The 24770-nt window shown below is 45.1% G+C and overlaps 2 protein-coding genes across 2 annotated transcripts in view; one reads left to right on the top strand and one right to left on the bottom strand.

The window, feature by feature from the left end:
• Cmtm8 (CKLF like MARVEL transmembrane domain containing 8) overlaps positions 1-24770 on the bottom strand; it is a 67623-nt gene that overhangs the window by 960 nt on the left and 41893 nt on the right. Inside the window, exons 2-3 of the mRNA XM_048348614.1 lie at positions 1578-1751; positions 628-744 (exon numbers count right to left, since the gene is read on the bottom strand). Coding sequence (XP_048204571.1) covers positions 628-744; positions 1578-1751 — 291 coding nt within the window. The remainder of the gene's footprint in view (positions 1-627; positions 745-1577; positions 1752-24770) is intronic.
• On the top strand, positions 2900-8474 carry LOC125352404 (glycerol-3-phosphate acyltransferase 3-like). The gene is given in 3 exon segments (XM_048347491.1): positions 2900-2909; positions 6539-7396; positions 7399-8474. Coding segments are annotated over 3 exon segments (1488 nt in total). The 3' UTR covers positions 8019-8474.

Raw genomic sequence — 24770 nt, 5'->3', positions numbered from 1 at the left:
GGTCAGTATTGCTGTGCATACATGTGTGCACATCTCTCCCCCCCCACACACACACCCAAGTGAATGTGGTGGCTGTGCATCTGAGAAAAGAGAGAGCATCACTTCTAATTCATTTCTGGTGGTTAGTGGGAGGTAAGAAGCTCATTGACTTTCCTACCCAGTCTGGCTCTGATCTTCATCTCAGCATCCTGAGTAGCTAGGATTGATCACAGACATGAGCCACTGGTGCCCTGCTAAAACCAATTTTTTAAATTGGAGAAATTATACACCGTTATGGTTTAATAAACAGTATATAGCCATGTGCCAATGGCTCACATCTGTGTTTATACTCACTTCTTGTGAGCTCCCACACTTAGTAACTCACAACAGCTCTTCCCCTTCCATTCCTTGATCTAGCATTTGGCTCTCACTTACCAGCTTGGCTTTCAGCCTTGTGACTCTGGAAGGCCACCAGGAGGTCCCAACGATTTTTTTATCTTTTCCAACCAATCAGCCAATTGCCCATTGGCACTACTGCAAGTGGCACTCTGTCCTACAGGTAACTTGACCCTTTCTCTCCTGGATGCCCAGAAGGCCCTGGGGGAAGGAGATAGAGGACTGAGGGGTATGGGTAGAGAGCTCACTCACAGAGGAGGCCGCCCAGCTGTTGAAGTTGTGACTGTCCTTCTCTGGGGAGACAGAAGATGCGTCCACCACGGCAGCTGAGAGGTACAGGATGAAGGCACTGCCATTAAAGCACAGGCCCTGGAGAAGGTGGAGGGACAGTGTGAGCGAAGGGGGACCTCGAAGGTGGCCAGAACTGCACCCAGTGGTGATAAGGGCAGAGCCAAGTGCACAGCTGGGGAAAGGGGGGGGGGCAGTGCCTTACACATGCTAAACAAGTGTTCTCTGCTCCACACCAGCACCTAGCCTATTAATTTAAGTAGTATTGTTATTTTGCAGTCTCTGTGTTCACACATAGTATTCTTCAACATCCAAGAGCTTGACATACCATGGATTACAAAGAAATTTGAAGCCAGACCTCAGTGGCTCCTACCTGTAATCCTAGCTACTCAGGAGGCTGATATCTAAGGATCATGTTTTAAAACCAGCCCAAGCAGGAAAGTCTGAGAGACTCTTATCTTCAATTAACTACCAAAAAACCAAGTGGAGGTGTGGTTCAAATGGCAGAGTGCCTTGAGTGAAAAAATCTAAGGACCAAGATGTAGGCCCTGAATATGAACCCCAGGACTTGTATATAAAACAGATTTGAAGGAAAGAGCATCCTGCAGGGGCTGGGAGCTGACACACCTTTTTCCAGGTGGTACCATTTATAAAAAATTAATCAAAACAAATGTTTATCTGGAGAACCCAGCTGATCGTGATTCATCTTGAGAACTGGTTTGCTATTGGGCCTCAAAGGAATTCTAGATCTTCCAGTGTGCCTGGTTTCACGCTCAAGTGACACACTATAGAGGCTAACATGGAGATGACTTGCTGACCAGGGTCTCCAGGCTTGGCCCCTGTGTGCACTGAGTGGTGATCCTGAATTGATGATTGGATATGGGGCCCACCTCCCAGGCACCTGGCTTCCTTACCACCATTGTCCAGGGTACTTGCGGAATCCGGGTGTAGGTCATGGTGATGTAGATGATGAGGAAGAAGACAGTGAGGACCCAGTAAAAGACAGCCACAAACATGACCCAGCCAAATGCTGGGACCCGGAAGTACTCAGTTCCAGCAATCAGTGTCCATACCAGCAGGCCCAGGACCTGTGAAATGGCAGAGGCAGTGGAAAAAAAAGGAGGAAATGAAGAGAAAGAAGCAGAAACACAGAAAAACATAATCATTCAGAGGGACAATGACAACTTTCCTGAACACATATACAAGTTACAAATAGGGGCTGTAGCTCACTACTATAATTATAGCTACTTGGGAGAGTGAGAATGAGAGGTTCATAGTTTGAGGAGAGCTGGGCAAAAAAAATCCCATGATCCCTTCTCAACCTGTAACTGGGATGACGGCCTGGGCCTCTCAGTCTAGCCATGTGGGAGGCTGAAACCCCAAGGATCATACTTTCAGGCCAGCCTGGGCAGAGATCTGCAACACTCTATCTCTATGGAAAACACTGGAATGGTGGTGGCATGCCTGTCATTCCAGCTATGAGAGGAAGCCTAAAATAGGTGAATCAAAGTCCAGACATATGCTCAGGCAGGAAGTGCAGTCTAATCACAAAACAACCAGTGCCTAAAAGAATTAGAGGCTCAGCTCCAGAGCTTGCCTAGTAAGGGCAAGGCCCTGAGTTTAAACCCTAGTACTACCAAAATATAAATACAGAGGGGCTGCAAACTCATGTGCCCACAAAGGCCAGGAGGGTGAGATAAATGTATTTATTTGGGGGTTCTATGTAGCTCTGGCCAATTTCAGTAGACTAGTGTCACCCCTCTCACTCCCCAAGGAGAACATAGGAGCTGGTCTCTAGTGGCTCAAAGTGGTAGAGCGCTAGCCTGGAGCAAAAAAGCTAAGGCATAGTGTTTAGGCCCAGAGTTCAAGCTCACAACCACCACTACCACCACCACCACCACCACCATCATCAAAGAAAATGATGATATATTAAATGATTGTGACTCCAGGGGCAGTGGGCCGCACATCAGTGGGGTTTTTGAATGTGAGCTCATGCTGACAGGTGATCTATACACATTCCTGTGCATTGGTAGGACTGAGTGGTAATGGAAGTGATCAAGCAGAGCAGTGTCTGAAATTACACTGGGACCTCTAAATTCAAACTGAAAGGGTCAGAGCCCTTTGTTGATGAATACAGTAAAGATGTTTCTTGGGTTTCTCCCAGAGAGAGACAGGGTATAAATTGCTTGTACAAACTTGGGTCTTGCTAAACAGGTTCAAGTAACACCTCTCAACTATGAACAAAAGTAGGTAGAGCCTACTGCCTTAGAAGTGTATGGCTTCCTTTGCAAGCACTGGTTATCTTTCACATACACAATCATCATGCCTGTAATCCTAGCTACTCAGGAGGCTGAGATGTGAGGATCAGAGTTCAAAGCCAGCCTGGGCAGGAAAGGACTCTTACCTCAAATTAACCACCAGAAAATCAGAAGTGGAACTTTGGCTTAAAGTGGTAGTTGCTGGCCTTGAGCATCAAGAGCTCAGTGATGGTGCCCAGGCTGCAAGTTCAAGACCCATGACAGACAGGAAAAAAAAAAGTGCAGGAATACTTGGCCCATGCAAAAACAGCATAGAGGATGCCCCAGTGCAGAAGAGAATTGAAGGCAAACCTTTTATCTCCCACTATAATCAATACCAATGAAAATCGCGCTAAAAAACGTTACCTACTTTAAGAAATGTGTGTGTAGCTGATCATCTAGATTAAAATGGCATTTTCAAATTTGGCTTTCTCCTAGCAATGTTTATTTCATAACTCTGCCTATTTGTGGTCATGCAATTCACAGTCATTTAATTTAGTGTGTGTGGCACTACTCTAGGAGCCGTACTCCTTCACTTGTTTAGCCTAGGCTATACTACACACCATTCATTTTTCAGCTCTAAGGACATAAGTGGACACCTAGTATGGACTGTACCTGTAGCCATGTAAAGATACTTAGAATCTTTTCAGCATCAGTAAGATTTCACTTAGACACACAGATAAATTAGTCTATATAACATATGGAATTTTACCACTAAAATGTTCAACTGAACATTCAGTCCCACACTGAAATTAGCATTTTATTTTGAAAGAACCAGATTGTTTTGCTCTTCATTGAAACAAAATGATGTGCGCATTTTTTAAATGTCCTACAATTATGGGACACGTGACATGCACACAATTGGTCTTTGTTGAAGGCGCCCTAATTAAGTCCTAACTTCCACCATTTTGGATCCATTCTTTAGCTCCTCCCAAATACATGTGAAAGAGCCAGGCTAGTTTTCCAAAATAAAGAAATAAATTTTTTTTTAAAAGTAAACAAAAATAGTAGAGAGCAGTGGCGTGACAGAGGTGCCTAGCTGCTAGCCTGGGTGGGACTCTCATCTCCAGTAGCCACCCTCAAACCAGAAATACAATTATGGCTCAAGTGGTAGTGCGCCAGCCTTGAATGAAAAAGCTAAGGGATATTGCACAGGCCCTGGGTTCAAGCTCTAGTACCAGAGAAAAAGAAGTACAGTGGGCTAGGAATGTGGCTTAGTGGTAGAGTGCTTGCCTAGCATGCATGAAGCCCTGGGTTTGATTCTGCAGTACCACATGCACAGAAAAGGCTGGAAGTAGCACTGTGGCTCAAGTGATAGAGTGCTAGCCTTGAGCAAAAGAAGCTTAGGGACAGTGCCTAGACCCTGAGTTTTGACCCAGGACCAGGGCACGTGCGCACACACACATGCATGCACACACACACACACACACACACACACACACACACACACACACACAACCCACTAGTGTATTCTCTGTCACGGTCTCTCTCCTCCTCTCTCCTTCCCTCCTCCTTCCCACCCCCAGGTTTGAACTCAGAGCTTCAAACCTTTTCAAGTACAGCTAGCACTTACCACTTGAGCCATGCCTCCAGCTTAGCTTTATGCTGGTTATTTTGGAGACAGAATCTCTTAAATTTTTCTGCTGGCCTGACTTCAAACCAAGATCTTCCCAGTCTCGACCTCCCCAGTAGCTAGGAGAGTGACCTACACTTAACTCGTATTCTGTTTAGGAAGGTATTCTCAGCACATTACACAAACATCCTCTGTTCTTCTTGTAGCATTCTGTGTGTGTTTCTACCTCAAACGCAACTAGAGGTAAGTGAGAAAAGGTCAGTTTAATTTTTTTCCCAGCAAACTGACCCCTATCACCTATCGGTACCCTCTCACCTGCTGGGCAAGGGGGTGGCTCTGGGATCTTTTTCCATCCCATCGATCCGTGTCCATGCCAGGGCACACCACTGCAGCTTACACATGCACATTGTGCATTTAGCCTTCTAGGTCAAGAGGTCAGGCCAGACATGCTTCCTCCCCTAATGCTTCTAAAATGATAAAGAAGATGAATAGGAAAAAGGACAAATGACCTATTTTTGGAAATAACGCATATGGACAAGGGACTATGATGGACTTGGCTGCCCTAGAAACTTGAATTCTAAGCTGCTTAACAGTTAAGGAAGAATCAAACTAACCCCACTGCGAAGTCTGAAAGACCTAGTCTTCTTGGGGCAGAAGCAAAGGCTGGAGGTTAAACAAAGGCAAACTCACCTCTGATTGAGAACCTCCATAAAGAAGGTAAAACCAGAGTCTCTGGATTGAAAGACAAAACTGAAGGTCTAAGCATCATTCTGAGAATCAAAGGCTTAAATTCAGTGGGAAGACTCCCTCACATCATCAGTCCCAATCCTTCCTTTTTCCCCCCTGCCAGTTACAGGGCTTGAACTCGGGGCCTGAGTGCTGTCCCTGAGCTTTTGTGCTCAAGGCTAGTACTCTACCACTTGAGCCACAGCTCCACTTTCGATTTTCTGGTGGTTAATTGGAGATGAGAGTCTCATGGACTTTCTTGCCTGGGCTGGCTTTGAACTGCAATTCTCAGATCTCAGCCTCCTGAGTAGCTAAGGATTACAGGTGTGAGCTACTGGCACCCAGCCCAACCCTTCCTTTCTTCTTAGCTCTCCAAATATTAGCAGCCAAAGAGAACTCAGTATAGTTTTGAGATACTTTACTGGATTTAAATCACACTGCCTCATCAGTTCCTTACAACAGAGAGGCATTGGAAACAGCTGTTATTGACTTTTATGTGCTTTGCTATGAGACCACACCAGCTTCGCTATCTGACATGTACTCTATATTAGTACCCTTCATTCTCTTGAAGATGGCACTGAGAGATCTGGCCACCATCCCCGACAAGTCCTAACAACTAGCATTTAATTATAAATCTTGATGAGTCTTATGAAAACAAAGTCCAAGGATCCAATCAAGTTTGGATAGTTGGAGGAATTTGAGATTTAAACAAAAGTAGCCTGGCAAAATTTGGGTGGCCAGATGGGAGGCCAAGTTTCCCACCCCAGCTTACCAGAAGTGTAAGTCTCCTTTAAGTCCTGACCTCATATGATCATGGCCCCACAGAAGTTCAGTTTCAAAGGCTGCCCTATGCCTGGCATCTGATTCTGGCCTCTGAGGATGGCATCTTTTCCTGAAGATTTAGTCTATAAAGGGTTTGAAGGCCAAAGAATGTCGGCACTGGAAATGTATAAGTCTCTCTCTTTTTGTCTGTTGGGGGGCTTGAACTCAGGGTTTGGGTACTGTCCCTGAGCTCCTGTGCTCAAGGCTAGTGTTCTACCACTTTGAGCCACAGCACCACTTCCAGTTTACTGGGGGCTAATTAGAGATAAGAGTCTCAAAAACTTTCCTGCCCAGGATGGCTTTGAACCATGATCCTCAGATCTCAGCCTTCCGAGTAGTTAGGATTACAGGCATGAGCCACCAGTGCCCGGCTCGTTTATGTTTGTGTGCTGGTATTGGGGCACAGTAACTCAAAACCTGGTGCTCACCAAGCCCTTAGCTTAGCCTTGGGTCCCAGTGCTCACTGGCGGGGATCTGGCCTCGGGAAGGCCTGGCGGTGAGAGCCGGGAGGGGGCTGCATTGGTGGCACCGGAGCTGCGATTGGACTGCCTGGGGACAGGGACCAAGGGCGCCCTCAGCTCTCCAACACAGACCTCCCGTCCCGAGTGGGTGCGCGGAGCCATAGAGGGAGCAGATCTGGCGGGGAAGATCCTGTCCACCTGGCTGACTCTGGTGCTCAGCCTCATCCTGCTGCCCTCAGCATTCGGAGTATCCCTGGGCATCTTGGAACTTTACATGAAGATCCTAGTGAAAACTTTAGAGTGGGCCACAATACGAATTGAAAAAGGAACCCCAAAAGAATCGGTGCTTAAAAATTCAGCTTCTGTTGGTATTATCCAAAGAGATGAGTCACCCATGGAGAAAGGACTCTCTGGCCTGCGAGGAAGGGACTTTGAGCTCTCCGATGTGTTTTATTTTTCCAAAAAGGGGTTTGAAGCCATAGTAGAAGATGAAGTGACCCAGAGGTTCTCCTCAGAGGAGCTAGTGTCATGGAATCTCCTCACAAGAACCAATGTCAACTTCTAGTACATCAGTCCAAGGCTCACTCCGGTGTGGGTGCTGGGCGTCCTAGTACAATATTGTATTCTCCTTCCTCTGCGGGTTACTCTCGCTTTCATTGGAATCAGTTTGCTGGTTATCAGAAAGACACTGGTTGGTCAGCTGCCAGACAGCAGCGCCAAAAACTGGCTGAGTGAACTGGTGCATCTGACTTGCTGCCGCATCTGTGTTCGCTCCCTCTTGGGCACCATTCACTACCATAACAAGCAGCACAGACCCCAGAAAGGAGGCATCTGCGTGGCCAACCACACTTCTCCATCGATGTTTTGATCTTAGCAACAGATGGATGTTATGCCATGGTTGGCCAGGTTCATGGTGGGTTGATGGGAATTATTCAGAGAGCGATGGTCAAAGCCTGTCCACATGTCTGGTTTGAGTGCTCAGAAATGAAGGATCGACACCTAGTTACTAAGAGATTAAAAGAACATGTTGCTGATAAAAAGAAGTTACCCATATTAATCTTTCCTGAAGGAACCTGTATCAATAATACTTCTGTCATGATGTTCAAAAAGGGAAGCTTTGAAATTGGGGGAACCATCTACCCAGTTGCAATGATGTATAACCCTCAGTTTGGAGATGCCTTTTGGAACAGTAGCAAATACAACATGGTGAGCTACTTGCTTCGTATAATGACCAGCTGGGCCATCGTCTGTGATGTGTGGTACATGCCCCCCATGACCAAAGAGAAAGGAGAAGATGCTGTCCAATTTGCTAACAGGGTTAAGTCTGCTATTGCTGTGCAAGGAGGATTGACTGAACTTCCTTGGGATGGAGGGCTGAAGAGGGCAAAGGTGAAAGACACCTTTAAGGAAGAGCAGCAGAAGAATTACAGCAATATGATCGTGGGCAATGGATGTCTCAACTCAGAATTGGACTGACAGGCCCTATAGATAAACCCCGCTTCCCAGAGCTGGCCCATGGGTGTGGAGGGTATCCTCTACCCCAGGAATTTGCTTTATTTTATTGTTTATTGTTAATCGTTTCTACATGATGACTGTCTCTACCTCTTTGTGCCAGAGTCAGAACTTCCAGGTCCCCTTTTTGGCCCTTGTTGTTAGAGCACCAGCCCAATGAAATGCCAGGTAGTTTTCTGAGTTCAAGCTGAGTCTGCCTTCTATGATGGTGTCATTTGTGGTTGAATGAAATATTTACATGGGGGAAAAATACTTCTCCAGTGTGACTGCGACATGTGGGTGGGCCTTTCCCTCCATAGAGCCCAAACTCTTGTCTTCATCATTTTCTTTTCGTCCCCCTCCCAGCATCTCATAGTGGCACCCTATGTCAGTGTGGGGTTAGCATTATGGTGACATTCTGTTGGAAGGTTGGTTGAAAAGCAAAATGGGAGGTTGTCATGAAGGATAAAGACAACTTGGGCAGAAAGTGGGAAGGAACTATAAACTACTTCTTACTAGTGGATTAGAAGAGAAATGCTATTTGGTAGGCCTCTCGAAGGAAATTACATGGAAGTAAATGAGTGTGTGTGTGCGCATGTGCATGTGCATTTATTTATGTGGATGCAACTCCTAACACATTTCAGCAGCATCAGTGACAATGAGCTGAGTTTTTCTTGAGTACATGTTAGGGATCCTTTCCTATCTACTGATTTGCTTGTTTTTGTAACCAAACATTTTTAAATGGAAAGAGCCTATTTAAAAAAATATAACATATTGAAAACCAGATGTCAATGGCATGTGCCTGCAATCCTAGCTCCTCGGATCTCACATCTGAAGTCAGGATCCTGCCACTTCAGGCAGGAAAGTCTGTGGGATTTTTATCTTGAATTAACCACCAAAAAGCCACAAGTAGAGCTGTGGCTCAAGTGGTAGAGTGTCAGCCATGAGTGGGAAAAACTAAGGGAGAGGGCCCAGGCCCTGAGTTGAAGGTTTAGTACAGGCATACATGCACATGTGCGCGCGTGCGCGCGCACACACACACACACACACACACACACACACACACAATCATGTCGAATATCTTTGGTATGAATGAGTGAAAGTGTGTAGCTGTGCTGCCATCCTTTCCCCCTCACCTGCTTGGTTTATTCCCGAACTTTCCTAGTTACTTAAGCAGAAAAGTAAGTGGTATAATTATCTTTTGGAAACTGAGCCTTAAATTTTTGAAAGGGGGAAATAAGCATTCCCCTATTCAACTCGCATAAACACATGTGATAGCAATATGATACCATTGTGAACTCTTACGAGTATTATACCTATCTCTTGTGGTAACCCATGTACAGAATGTGAACTATCCTACCATAAATATAAATAAATTTTATATTAAAAAAAACAAACCTGGTGCTATTGCTTAGCCTTTTCCACGTGAAGCTGATGCTCTACCACTTGAGCCATAGTACCCTTCTAGCTTTTGGCTATTTAACTGGGGATAAGAGTCTCACAGACTTTCTGTCTGGGTTGGCTTTTGACTTTCATCCTTAGATCTCAGCTTCCTAAGATTCTTTTTTTAAAATTTAATTTATTTATTAATTGAACACAAATTTTTTTGACAAGGTGTTGTGCAAAAAGGGTACAGTTACATAGTAGTTCCTAAGGTTCTTGGAGCCCAGTAATCTCAAGGATTTCCAGCCCTTCATGTATAGGCTGAACACAAGGACCCCCCATCTTTCCTCTCCTTACATCTGCTTAGTTCTTTGTTCAGTTAAAAGGACTTCAAATGAGTCATCTCCACTGCCTACCAGGTGAGTAACAAGCATGGTTCCTGTCTCCACTTGTACACTAGAGGGCACCCAAACACTGCTGGTGAAGGACCACGCAGGCCCTGCTCACAGAGAGATCTGGGCTGGCAGGAGTCAGCATGTGTTCTACCAGGAAGGGGCATGGCGCAAAGATGCAGGATTTGGAAGAATACACACATTCTCACCGATGGGAACTGGACATTGCCTAGAAACACACCTGACTTGAGATAAAAATGACTGAATATAAAGACCTGACAGGCAAACTCACCTTATGGCCTCCTCTTCCCTGTGCCTGGGGCTTTTTTTTTTTTTTTTTTTTTTTTTTGTCATGAGGCTTGAACTCAGGACCTGGGCTTTTTTACTCAAGGCTAGTTAGTGCTCTACCACTTTGAGCTACAACACCACTTTGGGTTTCCTGGTAATTAACTAGAGCTAAGTCTCACTGACTTTCAACTACTATCCTCAGATCTCAGCCTTCTGAGTAGCTAGGATTAAAGGTGTGAGCCACCAGTGCCTGGCTGCTTATTATTATTATTTTTTCCTTCCTTCCTTCCTTCCTTCCTTCCTTCCTTCCTTCCTTCCTTCCTTCCTTCCTTCCTTCCTTCCTTCCTTTCCTTCCCTTCCTTCCCTTCCTTCCTTCCTTCCTTCCTTCCTTCCTTCCTTCCTTCCTTCCTTCCTTCCTTCCTTCCTTCCTTCCTTCCTTCCTTCCTTCCTTCCTTCCTTCCTTCCTTCCTTCCTTCCTTCCTTCCTTCCCAGACTTTAGCCTACTGTAACTAGGATTACAGGCCTGAGCCTAGCTAGAGATTATTTCTTGCAAAAAGCATAGCAGAGCTGGTGGCATCTTAATAGTAACCATCTTAGGAGACTTGTCATGAAAGATAGTGGGGCCTGGCTCCTGTGGCTATCATTAGAACCAATGGGCTGGGGGGCAGGGAGGGGAACTTCTGTAGCAGATATTGACACAAGTTTTTGGTAAAAGGCCAAGTAGTAAAAATCTCTGGCATTGTGGGCCATATGGTCCCTGTCCCAGCTATTTATTCTGCCATTCCAGTCTGGCAGCAGTCATGGACAATAACGGGGAGCTTGGGACTGCCCTGCCCAGGTTCCTCTAAAATGTTGTTTACAAACAGGTAGCAGGCTATAATTAGCCCTGCTTCTCTCTGTGTGTGTTCACAGCCCAAGTGGAGAATCCGCTTCCCTACAGCCTGTGAGGAACATAGAACTCAGTGGGCACCGGTGGCCCACGCCTGTAATCCTAGATGTCAGATGGCTGAGATCTGAGGATCGTGGTTTGAAGCCAGCCTGAGCAGGAAAGTCTGTGAGACTCTTATCCCTAATTAGCCCCCAGAAAACTGGAAGTGGCACTGTGGCTCAAAGTGGTACAGCACTAGCCTTGAGCAAAAGAGCTCTGGGACAGTGCCCAAGCCCTGAGTTCAAGCCCCATGACTGACCAAAATTAAATAAATAAATAAAAATAAATACATAAATAAAGCTTCAAAAGATTATTAGCATGGTCAGCCTCAGTACCCACCCACTTCACCCCTATACCCTCATCCCTGAGAAAATGAGTTTACTCAGATTGGCGCTATTTCACTTGAAAACTCTGTAAGTCTAGGTTTTATAGAAGAGACTTGTTAATTTAGATACCCACTGTGACATTTCCCTTCCAATAAGTTAAAAGAAAGAGAGAGAGAGAGAGAAGTCCTCTGCTGGGGGAGGCGGGGAGGCTCAAGGCTCAGCCTGTAACCCTAGCTACTCAGGAGGCTGAGATCTGATGATCCTACAGTTCAAAGCCACTCCAGGCAGGAATTAACCATCAGAAAAGCCAGAAGTGGTACTGTAGCTCAACTGGTAGAGCACTAGCTCAGAGACAGTGCCCAGGCCTCAGGACTGACATAGCCCCCCTGCCTCCAAGTCCCTCCCCTGCTCTAGGAGCAAGAATTGGCTATGCATGGCCTTTTATCAAAGAACAGATGCATTATAGAGGGCTTGCAGCTGCCAGTGTCGCTGTCCAGGCCTGCACTGGGACTCATGGTCCAGGGTCCCCCCCTAAAACACTGCAAAGGAGTGGAAATGTAAACAGCTCATTGAAGGAGGGCAGGATAGGCTATCCCCAAATACTTCACTTTGGCATAAAGATTAATTTAGAGGAAAAGCATCTGAAAAACAGCCACTGTGAGGAAAGTTCCCCTCTTTTCTTCCTGAAAACAGATACACCCATTTATGGGAAACATCTTTCCCTGTATCAGAAGACACACTGAGTGTACAAACAAGGAGGCCTCTCCCTATATTCCTGCATCAGGAAATTGTATCACTGTATCACTTCCAATCAGGAAGACAGAAACACTGTCATCACCCAGTGGGTGATGTCACAGCTCTCCTTGCACAATCCAGTTTATAAACACATAGACTTCATTTTCTTATGTGAGTTCCCAAATATATTGTCTGTCTGTCTATCTATCATCTATTTAGCTATATCTTGGTGTCCTTTTTTCCTGTCTCATCCAGCTTAAACCTCACACCCAGTCTTGGAGGGGGAAGTGCTGCCTTTCAATATTACCAAGCTTCTTCCCAAGCAAATTATCTGGCTAGTGAAGAGGTTGAATAGTGAAATGTTCCCTATCGAGGAAGACTGGGGCTATTGACATGGGCCTGTTAATGTCCTTTCCACCCCCCAGACAGGCCAGGGTTATACAGAGCAGCAGGACATGCCACCCCATGCTGGTGAGCCTGAGCAGATTACACTTCACCAGTGTCTAGCCCCAGCCCACCAGACTTCCTGTACGCCCTCCCACACCCCACACCCCCAATTTGGCACTGGGGCTTGAATTTACAGTCTGGGGGGCTCAAGGCGGCTCAAGGCTGGTGTTCTACCACTTGAGCCAAGCCTCCATTTCTGGCTTTTTGTACATGTGTTTGTGATTAATTAAAAATAAAAGTCTCATGAACTTTCCTGCTTGGGCTGACTTTGAATCACAGTCCTCAGATCTCAGCTTCCTGAGGTAGCTGGGATTATAGGCATGAACCACTGACACGGGACTTCCTGTTCACTGTACAGGGAAGAAGAGGAGAAACACTATGTTTTCCTTTTTATCAGTGTTTCTTGCCTCCTGGGCTGGCTAAGCACCACCACAAACTTCTGTCACTACTTCACAATGTCATCACTTCATCTGCCTTTGCTAAGTGGAGAAACAGAGGCAAAGTCAGATATTTTGGGACTATAAGGTCAGTCAGAACTACCACAGCACTAAAATCAGCAAAATTTTCTGAGACAGGGCCAGACAACATCAAAACCAGTGGGCACAACTGTGTTGGAATGACCATTACCAAAAGCAGTAGCTACTCAGGAGGCCGAGATCTGAGGATTGAGATTGGAAGCCAGTCAGGGTAGGGAAATCCATGACTCTTTTAACTCCACTAAACTTGAAGGTCAGGGACAGAGCCCAGGCCCTGAGTTCAAGCAAAAAAAAAAAAAAAAGCAAAGCAGATCAGATTGGCACCTAGATGTTGTTTACCAACTCGTGATGTAACAAATACAGCCACAATTTCCCTTCATGTTAAATAGAGTCTAGGGAGGGGGGAGGGGCTTGCCCCAGGAACAGAAAAGGACCCTTCAGCAGAACATAGCCCTGCAGAGCCCAGGGGCTCCCCATCACTTGCATACACAAAGTTCCATGAGCCCATTCACACCAGTGTGATCACACACATTCTGCTGGTTTCTGCTGGTGCCCCTCTCCCCACGGTGGTTTCTCTTTCAGCAGCTTTGGTATAAAGGATGAGCTTCCCCTAGGCCCCGGGTTATGTAAACAGTGCTTTTTGTTTCCCTGGGAACAGGGCTTGTCCAGCTGTTTCACCAGTAGGAAAACACACCATGGACTTGGTGTTATTTTTAAGTCTGTGGATTCATACAAATAAAAGGGTCTGTCATTAGCTGATACCAGCACAGTGTTTTGAAGACCGAAGCAATCAGGATTGCAGGAGATGAAAAGGAAGCCATTGACTGCCTTCCAGGAAGCACAAAAATGCTTTCCAATGAATGCATGTGAGGGGAGGGGAAGAAGTAAAGAAAGAAGGAAGCTACAACTATCAGACTCCTAAAGAAAGGACTGGAAGCAAAATAAGATTTCCTGGCCAAGGCTGGGAATATGGCCTAGTGGCAAGAGAGCTTGCCTCGTATACATGAAGCCCTGGGTTCGATTCCCCAGCATCATATATATAGAAAATGGCCAGAAGTGGCGCTGTGGCTCAAGTGGCAGAGTGCTAGCCTTGAGCCAAAGGAAGCCAGGGACAGTGCTCAGGCCCTGAGTTCAAGGCCCAGGACTGGCAAAAAAACAAACAAACAAACAAACAGATTTCCTGACCAAGAAAGTCACTACTGATTTACAGGTGAATTTGTGGAGGAAGAAAACCACAGGCCCTGGTGGCTTATGCCTGTAATCCTAGCTGCTCAGGAGGGTGAGATATCAGAAGATGGTGGATCAAAGCCAGCCAGGGCAGGAAAGTTCATGAGAGTCTCATTTCCAATTAACCACCCAAAAAGTACAGCTGTGGCTCAAGTGGTAGAGTGCTAGCCTTGAACAGAAGAGCTCAGAGACAGAGCCTAGGCTCTGAGTTCAAGTCCCTGGACATGTAAAGAGCTGAGGATCTGCAGGGAACAGACCACAGACTCAAAAATAAATCTTAACTAAGAGGTAGTTTATTAGCAAGAAAAATAAAAAGGAATTTACCAACAGCCAATCATAACTGGCCGAGATTGCTCCCAGGTATCAGAAACCCAGAAGCAGCCCCGAGTTTCAACAGGGAGGGGTTTTTATATGCCAAGAAGGTGGGAGGTCATGCCTCAGTGGAATTTACCTTCTCAACATTATGTAAACTGACTACAATCTACATCCTGTATTCGCTAATGGGTCTTTTGCAGGCGCATCCAATGGTTGGTGACAAGGCTTTTTCAACCTTTCTCATGACATCTCTCTTGCTAAGTGCCTCCTTTCAGACATATTGCCACACTTACAACCCCACACACCCATAACCACCCCCACCCCCCACAGGCACAGGTTAAAAGGAAGCCATCTCCTCTCCTTCCTCATATTACTTAGCACTTGTTCCCAAAACTCCAAAATAATCATACATGCCAATGAAGACACTTGGCCTATCTTGAGGCATCATATGTAAATAAACTCTGGTTTAATTTTGTTTTCTTTTTAGATACAAGAGTCTTGATTGCAGGTGTGAATCACTGGTGTCTAGCTTTCATTTCCTCTTAATGCAGTGGGGCTTTCAGACTTAGGGGCTCCATTAATTCCTTGTGGCCAGTCCTGCTACTGACCTCATTCCCAGGTGAGGACTGGGCACAGGTAGGGGTGAGTGACAGAGGATGCCCGGTGGGCATCACCTTCTCCTGGTACTGCACAGCCCTCCTGGGGGCTGGAAAACGTACAACTCGAGACTTTTCCCAATACTCCTCTTTTTTTCTTTAGGTCCGAGACCAAAACTTGAACTTGGTACTTGCTGCTTCCACTAACCAGCTAGCACTCTACCGATTGAGCCACACCTCCAGCCCCACTATTCGGTTCTTTTACAGTCATCTGTAAGTCTGGGCTCAGTGTCCAGACACTGGCTCATCCTGAATTTTTACTCATCATTAATGGAAAAATGTATTTCCACTACAGGAAATCTGGATTCACTAAAAGATGTTTGATCTAAACATTGAGCCCTGATAGGTTTATAATATTATAGTACAATATTATATTACAATATTATTATATTTGTAGTATTTATTTTCACAGCAAAAATGCTTAATAGTTCATATATTTTATACCTGGGGTGGGGAGGACTTAGGCTAGTTAATAGGAGTTCTCTAGCCATGGAAAAACTGATTTCTAAAAATGTGACTTGAGCTGGGTGCCAGTGGCTCACACCTGTAAATCCTAGCTACTCAGGAGGCTGAGATCTGAGGATCACAGTTTGAAGCCAGCTAGAGCAGGAAAGTCTATGAGACTCCTATCTCCACTAAATTACAAAAAAAAAAAAAAAAAATCCAGAAGTGGAGCTATGGCTCAAGTGGTAGAGGGGAGGAGGGACTAGATTGGTGCTTAATTAGCATGTGCAAGGCGCTGGGCACCCCCAGCACTTGGGGAGGGGAGAGTAAGAGGCATTTGGATTGTGTGTGTGTGTGTGTGTGTGTGTGTGTGTGTGTGTGTATGCATGGACATATGTATATGCATGTTTACATGTGCATATGTATGTGTATATATGTATGTGTGTGTGTGTGTGTGTGTACTGAGGCTTGATCTCAGTCTTGAGCCATAACTCTACTTACTGCTTTTTGCTGGTTAATTGGAAATAAGAGTCTCATGGACATTCCTGTCTGTGCTGGCTTCAAATTGTGACTTTCACATCTCAGCCTCCTGAGTAGCTAGGATTAAAGGGCACATTTGGCTTTTTTTTTTTTTTTTTTTTTTTTTTGCCAGTCCTGGGGCTTGAAGTCAGGGCCTGAGCACTCTCTCTGGCTTCTTTTTGCTCAAGGCTAGCACTCTGCCAAATTGAGCCACAGCGCCACTTCTGGCCATTTTCTGTATATGTGGTGCTGAGGAATTGAACCCAGGGCTTCATGTATATGAGGCAAGCACTTTACCACTAGGCCATATTCCCAGCCCCACATTTGGCATTCTTGAAAGTTATAAAGTGGCCAGAAGTTGGTGGATCAGGCCTGGAATCCTAGCTACTCAGGAGGCTGAGATCTGAGGATCATGGTTCAAAGCCACCCTGGGCTTTCCATGAGACTCTTACCTCCAATTAACTACCAGAAAACTGGAAGTAGAGCTGTGGCTCAAAGTGGTAGAGTGCTAGCCTTGAACAAAAAGCTCAGGGACAGTTCCCAGGCCCTGAGTTATTCTCTCTCTCTCTCTCTCTCTCTCTCTCTCTCTCTCTCTCTCTCTCTCTCTCTCTCTCTCTCTCTCTCTCTCTCTCTCTCCCCCTCCCCCACAGGACCTGTCTTCACACTCATAGCTACCCAAGGGCTGGCTCCTCCAGATTATATTCCAAAGACAGAACTCAAACTTCAGAAAATCTAGACAACCACGAGAGGAAAGAGGTCTGACTCATTTCCCCCTAAAACTTGAATGAAATGTCAGTTGCCCATAATAAATGACATTCATTTAAAATGGAGTTTCACAAGTTGACATATGTGTCATGTTCCATGACATCCATGGAACTCACATAAAAAAATAGAAAAATTTCATCAGCCCTCAAACTTGTCCCAAGTTCCCTTTAGCTGTCTTGAATTAGCTTTGCCATGCCCGCCCCTGGCAATCACCCATCTGTTTCCTGTCACTGTGGAAGGACTTGCATGTCACGTATATGGAGGGGCCAGCAGACAGTAAATATTTAGGCTTTGTAGGTCCTGTTGTCTCTGTCCCAGCTTCCCAGCTGGGCTCTAGGAGCACAAAGACTGGGAGACAGATCATAAATGAATGGCCCTGTGTCAACAGAACACTATTTGGTGACACTTGTGATGGAATTTCAAGTAAGTTTTGCATTTTGCAAAACAGTATTGTTTCAAAATTTTCCTAATCCTTGAAAACAACATAAAGTCATCTTAACTCATGAGCTTTCCAGAAACACAATGTGTCTGATGTAGCTTTTGGGCGAAAGTTTGCTGTCTGGACATTGTACTCTAGGATCTGGTTCTGATTACACAACACCAGGTCTGCAATTCACCTCTGCAGTTATGTACATCTGTAATTTATGATGCTGAGGCCTTCCATTGTACGCATGCTTGTTCATCCACTCGACTGTTTACACTTTCTTTGTTATGATTGTTAAATATTAAACACACAGTTTATACAGGTCCAAAATGAAAAGCAATAATATCTATACTAACACAGGTAGCTTTACATTTGCTCCAAGTTTCTTTTTTGCTGGTCCTGGGGCTTGAACTCTGGGCTGGGGTGCCATCCCTGAGCCTCCTTGTGTTCAGGGCTAGAGCTCTACCACTTGAACTCAGGGCCTGAGTGCTGTCATTAAAATTTTTGCTCAAAATTGGAGCTCTACCACTGGAGTTACAGCTCCACTTCCAGTTTTTTGGTGGCTCATTGGAGGTACGGGTCTCATGGACTTTCCTACCTGGGCTGATTTCAAACTTCAGTTCTTAGATCTCAGCTTCCTAAGTAGCTAGGATTATAGGAGTGAGTCAATTGTGCCTGTTCCCCCCACCCCCAACTTTCTATATGTCTGAATTTATAAGTTCTCCCTTCAACTTTCTACAATTTTGCATACGTGTATAACTTGTCACTCTATAGTCTCTTCTATTTTCCACTCTCCTTCCTTTTTAAATTAAATTGGTTTTTTTTTTTTTTAAATAATGCTAAAGATCAAATGCAGAGCCCCACACATGCTGTTGTAAGGCAGTAAGGGGGCTGAATCTAAGTAATTTCTCACAGCCATCCCAGGGCTTGGCCAGGTGCTGGGGACTTGGTTTCACAGACATCCTGACTCCTAGCCAGGTGACTGGGGGCTGTCCACCCAGATCCAAAGCCTAGAGGTTAGAGGCGCCATCCTTTGAATTCAGATGCCTGGACCAATGGTGAGAGCCAGGAGGGCCTTGCTTCAGAGAAAAGCAGATGTCATAGCCTTAGGAAAGCTTTGCATATAGAGAATGCTCTGGTTCGGCCTTGACTCCCTAAATGAGTCACCTGCCTCTGGGTAGCCTCTAAGTATACCCTACATGGGAGGTTGAGGCCTATCTTTCCTATATGGAAAAGTTCTGCTGGTACCTGGGTGCATCCATTTAAGGTCTGGCATCTTGCCCACATGGTGGGGGAAGGTGAAGCCCACCCCCACAGGTGATGGGCATTCCTAGATCCCTGGAGACAGGGGTGGGCACACTTGGCTGATAGGTTGCTAAACCTAGTGCCTGGTTTTAGGAGCTTCCTGTGACCCTGTGCCCTGCCCTGATCCTATTTAGGGTCAGGAGAGTTCAGGTGTCATTACACCATGCCATGTGTGTCCCTGTTGGCATTCTGTGTCCTGTCTCCTGGTTCACCTGCAGTCACCATGGCATCCCACTTCAGCTCTTCATTTGAGTTGAATTAGTTTGTTGGTATTGCTTTTGTTCTTTCTTTCCTGTCGGCCTGTTTCCCAATAGTGGTAAATGTATTGTGGGCTGCAGGCCTTTGTAACAACTGGCTGCCTGCAGACTGCTAATGCTTTAATAATGACTCCCAAGATTCGATCCTTCAAAATGTGGTGTCTCTGACAATTTACCTTACAACAATGTCAGTGCTCTGCCACTTAGCTACAGCCCCTTTTCCCTTTAGAGGAGAGCTTCTAGAAGTCTAAAATGAGTGCTTTTCACTGGCATCATGATCTCCATTTATTTTTCCTATTTTTAAAAAAGATATTTAATATACAATAAACAAATGCCAATATAAAGACAAGTACAAGAGCATGACTCCCTACACTTTTACACATAATAAATAGAACTTGAAAAATCAACCAATGTGGAAACTCAGAATTTCTTTTCTTTCTCCCTTCCTCCCTCCCTCCCTCCCTCCCTTCCTTCCTTCCTTCCTTCCTTCCTTCCTTCCTTCCTTCCTTCCTTCCTTCCTTCCTTCCTTCCTTCCTTCTTCCTGCTTTCCTGCCTTCCTTCCTCCCTTCCTTCCCTCCATTCCTTCCTTCCTTATGCTGGAACTAGGGCTTGAATTCAGGAACTCAGGCTCTTGCTTAGCTTTTTCACTCAATGCTGGCATTCTACCACTTGAGCCACACTTCCACTTCTGGCATTTTGCTGGTTAAGTGGAGATAAGAGTCTGTTGGATTTGTTTGCCTGGGCTTCAAACAGAGATGCTGGGATCTCAGCCTGCTGAGTAGCTAAAATTATAGGGTATGCCACAAGCTCCTGGCTCATCTGTCATTTCTTGAGGCAGCACATCCACTTGGTTTGGTGATGGTGCTGTGGATGTCAGGCTACTCATGATGTCTTCCATTTGTCTGTTGTATCCTAACATCCAGTGTTTGAAACTGGAGTTCAGATTTTGTTGATCACGGCAGCAATCTTTTCAAGGTTCACATTCTTCACTGCAGTCTCAACAGACAGAGACCCCTACCAAGGACGAGGCTACTGTAACCCATTGTTACATGGACCCTAGCACTCATTCTAGACTACTTGGGTTTTCTGAGAGATTACACTGTCATTGTCAGCATACATTCTTACAACTTCTCAGTTGCCATTTTGAATGCCTTTCCAAGAGGACAAGGATACTCTCCATTTTTGGTTTTGCGGGGGGCGGGGGGTGGGGAGATGACACCAAGGCAGGGGCATAGGTTAGATGAGAAGACACCCAGAACACTATGCTAGTCCACGCTACCTGTAGCTCCATGTGTGGGTTTACAATCCCACTTCCTCTCAGCCCTATTCTCTTGTCTGCCAGAAGCCTAAAGTCTTTGCGGTATCTTTACTGACTTGTTTTTCTTTGTCTACTTCTTGAACATAGTTCTCTAACATCTTCTCCGTTTATACTGATTCCCTAGACTGATTTTCAAAGTGTGGTCCTAAACCAGCAGCAACAATGCAACTGGGAATTTGCTAGAAATGCAAATGCACTGGGTACCAATGGCTCACGCCTGTAACCCTAGCTACTTAGGTGGCTGAGATCTGAGGATCACTGTTAGAAGCTAGCCCCAGCAGGCAAATTGAAGAGACTCTTATCTCCAATTAACCAGCAAAAAGTCAGAAGTGGAAATGTGGCTCGAGTGATAGAGCACCAGCTTAAGAGTTCAAGCCCGAGTAACAGAAAAGAAAAGAAAAAAAAAGTGGAAGCGTTGACTGTAGGGCTGGGCACAGTGGGTCACAATTGTAATCTCAGTACTCAGGAGGTGGACATTAAGAGGATCAGTCCAGGCACAAAGGGAAGTGAGATCTCATGTCAACTAATAAAAGCTGGATGTGGTGTTACATGCCTCCCATCCTAGCTACTCAGAAGGCAGAGACAGGAGGATCTTGATGAGAAGCCAGCACTGACAAAAAAACATGAGACCCTATCCAAAAAAATTAGCAGAACAAAACAACAACAAAAGGGCTAGGGGTGTGGCTCAAGTGGCAGAGTACCTGCCAAGCAAACCTGTGAAACCCTGTGTTCAATTCCCAGTTCTGTCCCCTCACCAAAAAAAAAAATGGTTGTTGTTTTAAATCACTAACGTTTGGAATGCTCAAGCAAAAGCATGCTAACCAAGCATAACCTACGGAATACCAGGAAGCAAACAGAAGCAATAGGAGATAAGTCCACAGCAATATGACTTGATTAGCACAGCACAGGAAGAGAAATGAAATGAGATAATACATGGGAACAGGATTGTACTGAAGCATGTATACAAGTGTGTGTGTGTGTGTGTGTGTGTTGGCCTAGGGCTTGAACTCAGAGCCTGGGCACTGACCCTGAGCTTTCTTCTCAAGGCTAGCACTCTACCACTTGAGCCACAGCTCCATTTCTAGCTTTTTTTGAGTAGTTTATTGGAGATAAGAGATTTATAGACTTTCCTGCCGCAGCAGGCTGGCTTTGAACTGCAATTCTCAGATCTCAGCCTCCTGAGTAGCTAAGATTACAGACCTAAGCCACTGGCACCCAGCTAAATAGGTTAGTTTTTTAAAAACACTAAACATCCAACATTTACACTTAACACCTGACTCTGGTTCCCAGTGGTGTGGAGGAATGAGTGGGGAAGCCTCCACAGCTCAAGGCCAATGTTGTATGACCAGAAGAGCCATTTCCAAGCCTCTTACTCAGTCCTGTCTGCTACACATAGCCTGAAAGCTATAGCCCAAAGGAAGCGCCTGTTTATGGCCCCATATTCTCTGAGTTAAGAGATGGTAATTACCATAGTTAGTGATTACCTACTGCTTGTCTTCACAAGACTTAGTTTTCTTGGAACACTAATACCTCATATACTCTATTATTTGGAAATAAAAGAACCACTCCATAAAGCAGTTTTACAAACCTTAGCACTAGTGGCATTTTGTGCCTGATATTTCATTGGGAGCAGGGAGGAGAACAGAAGGAAATTTTAGGAGAGCATTGTAGGAAATTTTAGCAGCATATCTGGCCTCTATAACCAAGCAGCAAGCAACTGCACACTCCAACTTGTGACAACAAAAAGTATCTTCAGCCAGGTGCTGGTGGCTCAGGCTTATAATCCTAGGTACTCAGGAGGCTGCAATCTGAGGGTCACCGTTCAAAGCCAGCCCAGGCAGCAAAGTTGGAGAGTCTCATCTCCAATTAAGTATCAAAAAAATCAGAAGTGTAGGTGTGGTTCAAGCGGTAGAGCACTAGCCTTAGGCAAAAAAGCTCAGGGACAGCGCCTCTCCCGCCCTGAGTTCAAACCCCAAGACTGGCATAAAACAAACATCTTCATCTGGGCACCAGTGGCTCATGTCTGCAATCTAGCTATTCAGAAGGCTGAGAGGTGAGAATTGGGGTCCAAAACCAGCACCAAAGACAAATCCAAGAGAATCTCATATTTTATTATCCAGCCAAAAGCTGGAAGTAGAAGTGGCTCAAGTGGTGGAGCTCCAGCTTTGAGTGAAAAAGTCAACCAAGAGCACGAGTTCAAGCCCCAGTACAAGCACAAACAACAACAACACAACAAACCCACATCTTCAGACATTGGCAAATGTTTCCTGGGGGAACAAAATTGCACTCTGCCTGCGAACCATTGCTATAAATGATGAGGCTACAAAGCTACAATTCTAAGATGGCTTTGTAAGAAACCTTTACTGTATCTTACATAAATCATATTTGAGATTATTAAAAGTCATCATCCTCTACCTAGTTGTGCTCAAAGCGGATTTAGATCGCCAACATTTTTCCTTCTTAGATGCTTCTCCCCCACTAGCCCAAAGCTAATGTTTTAGCTCACTACCCTATGGGGAAAGATTAACTACAAAATGCACTAGAGCTTTTGTGTCTGCAGAGAAATATTTCTTCCTATAGGCTTCAGTGAAACTTTTTATTTACTAAGTTTAAATCTGTCTCCTTAAGTCAATGGTTTGTAATCTGCTGCTGGTTTGTCTCTATGACGCTGTGGAGGCTGTTTATCTAAGCTGAGTTGCTGAAGCCATTCCTGTTCTGTACTATTAACTAAAACATGAAAGGACAACATGCAACCCAGCTACAGGAATCTGACCTCGTTTATCTTGTGAGTAGCACCGGGGCAAACACCAAGCTTTTAATAACCTCTTCCTGACCTTCAGCAATCAGATCATTGGAGCCTCTTGGTTCCAGACAAATATTTGCCATGGAGGTTTCTCTATGGAGAGACGAAAAGTAAACTAAGCTTTTTTGGTTCATATAGATTAAATCTGAGTATTAACAATTTAGAAAACCTGGGTGCCAGTGGCTTATGCCTGTAATCCTAGCTACTCAGCAGGCGGAGATCTAAAAAGCATGGTTCAAAGCCGGCCTGGGCAGGAAAGTCCATGAGACTCTTATCTCCAATAAGCCCCAGAAAACTGGAACACGCACTGTGGCTCAAAGTGGTAGAACACTAGCCTTCAGCAAAAAAGCTCAAAGTGCCCAGGCCCTGAGTTCAAGCCCCATGACTAACAACAACAACAACCAACCAAACAAAAGCAAAAACAACTTAGAAAATATAGAACATTCCTCTGACTTATTTCTTGCAACTATCCAAGTAAAAGAACAATAACAATTCTTTCTTTATGTGTTTCCTTTCCCCTGGGTCTCCTTCAGTAAAAAATAAGCTGAGAAGGTAAGGGCCTCGCTTTATGCCCTAGCCAGCCTGGACTGTGATTCTTCTACTTGTACCAGCCATTGTGCGTGCTCCCTCTGTAGACTTGTACCACAGCACTAAGCCACTGGCTGATAGGAATCTTGTGAACTTTAATGCCCAGGCTGGCCTCAAACCCCACCCCCTAATTTCTGCCTTCGAAGTAGCTACGTTTGAGCCACCACACCTGACTAGTCAGTTTTTATTTCATTTATTTCTTTTTTTGCTGGTCCTGGGGATTGAATGTGGGGCTTGGGCTTTATCCTTGAGCTTTTCTGTGCTTAAGGCTAGCACCCTATCACTTGAGCCACAGCACCACTTCTGGCCTTTTCTGTTTAATTGAACTGAGGGCTTCATGAATGCTAGGCAAGCACTCAACCACCAAGCCACATTCCCAGCCCCTGAAGGTCAGTTTGTAACAGAAGATATCTTTATTTTTATTGTTTTTTGGGGGGTCAGTTGTGGTTGCTCTACCACTTTGAGCAACAGCATCACTTCCAGTTTTCTGGTTAGTTGAAGATATGAATTTCACAGACTTTCCTGACTACACTGGCAGTGAACTATGATCCTCAGATTTCAGCCTCCTAAGTAGCTAGGATTACAGGTGTGAGCTACCAGGGGGTAGGCTTGACGATATCCTTTCTAAAGTGGTGGAACATTCTGGGGGCAAACATAATTTGTGTGGCTTTGTAGAATCCCAGGCGCTTCTACAAGATCTAGCCAACTGCCCTGTAACTAAGTGGCCATGCTTGATGCACTAATGTCAGAAAACCTGTGATTACACACTACCTAGTGTGACCACATACTTTTGTATGAACTGTTTAACCTAACTCTCATCATGAACAACAAAAAATCAGGCTGTGGAACACTGTAGAAAACAACTGGCCTGGATGCTTGAAATACATGAATTTCATAAGGCAAGAAAAGGCAGGAGATTTCTAGAGTAGAGATCCCAAAGAGACTTGACAGCTAAATGGAATTCGTTGGGTTTTTTTGAGGGCTTGAATTGAGAATCTGGGTGCTGTCTCTGAGCTCTTTTATTCAAGGATAATGATCTACCACATAGAGCTCTATGTCTTACAGACTTTCCTGTCTGGGCTGGCTTTTAACTGAGATCCTCAGACCTCAGTCTCTGGAGTAGCTAGAATTATAGCATAAG

Source organism: Perognathus longimembris, chromosome 6 (genome assembly GCF_023159225.1).
Source record: "Perognathus longimembris pacificus isolate PPM17 chromosome 6, ASM2315922v1, whole genome shotgun sequence".
Taxonomy (NCBI): domain Eukaryota; kingdom Metazoa; phylum Chordata; class Mammalia; order Rodentia; family Heteromyidae; genus Perognathus; species Perognathus longimembris.
Note: the sequence above shows the minus strand (reverse complement) of the source record. Positions and strands in the feature narration are given on the sequence as shown.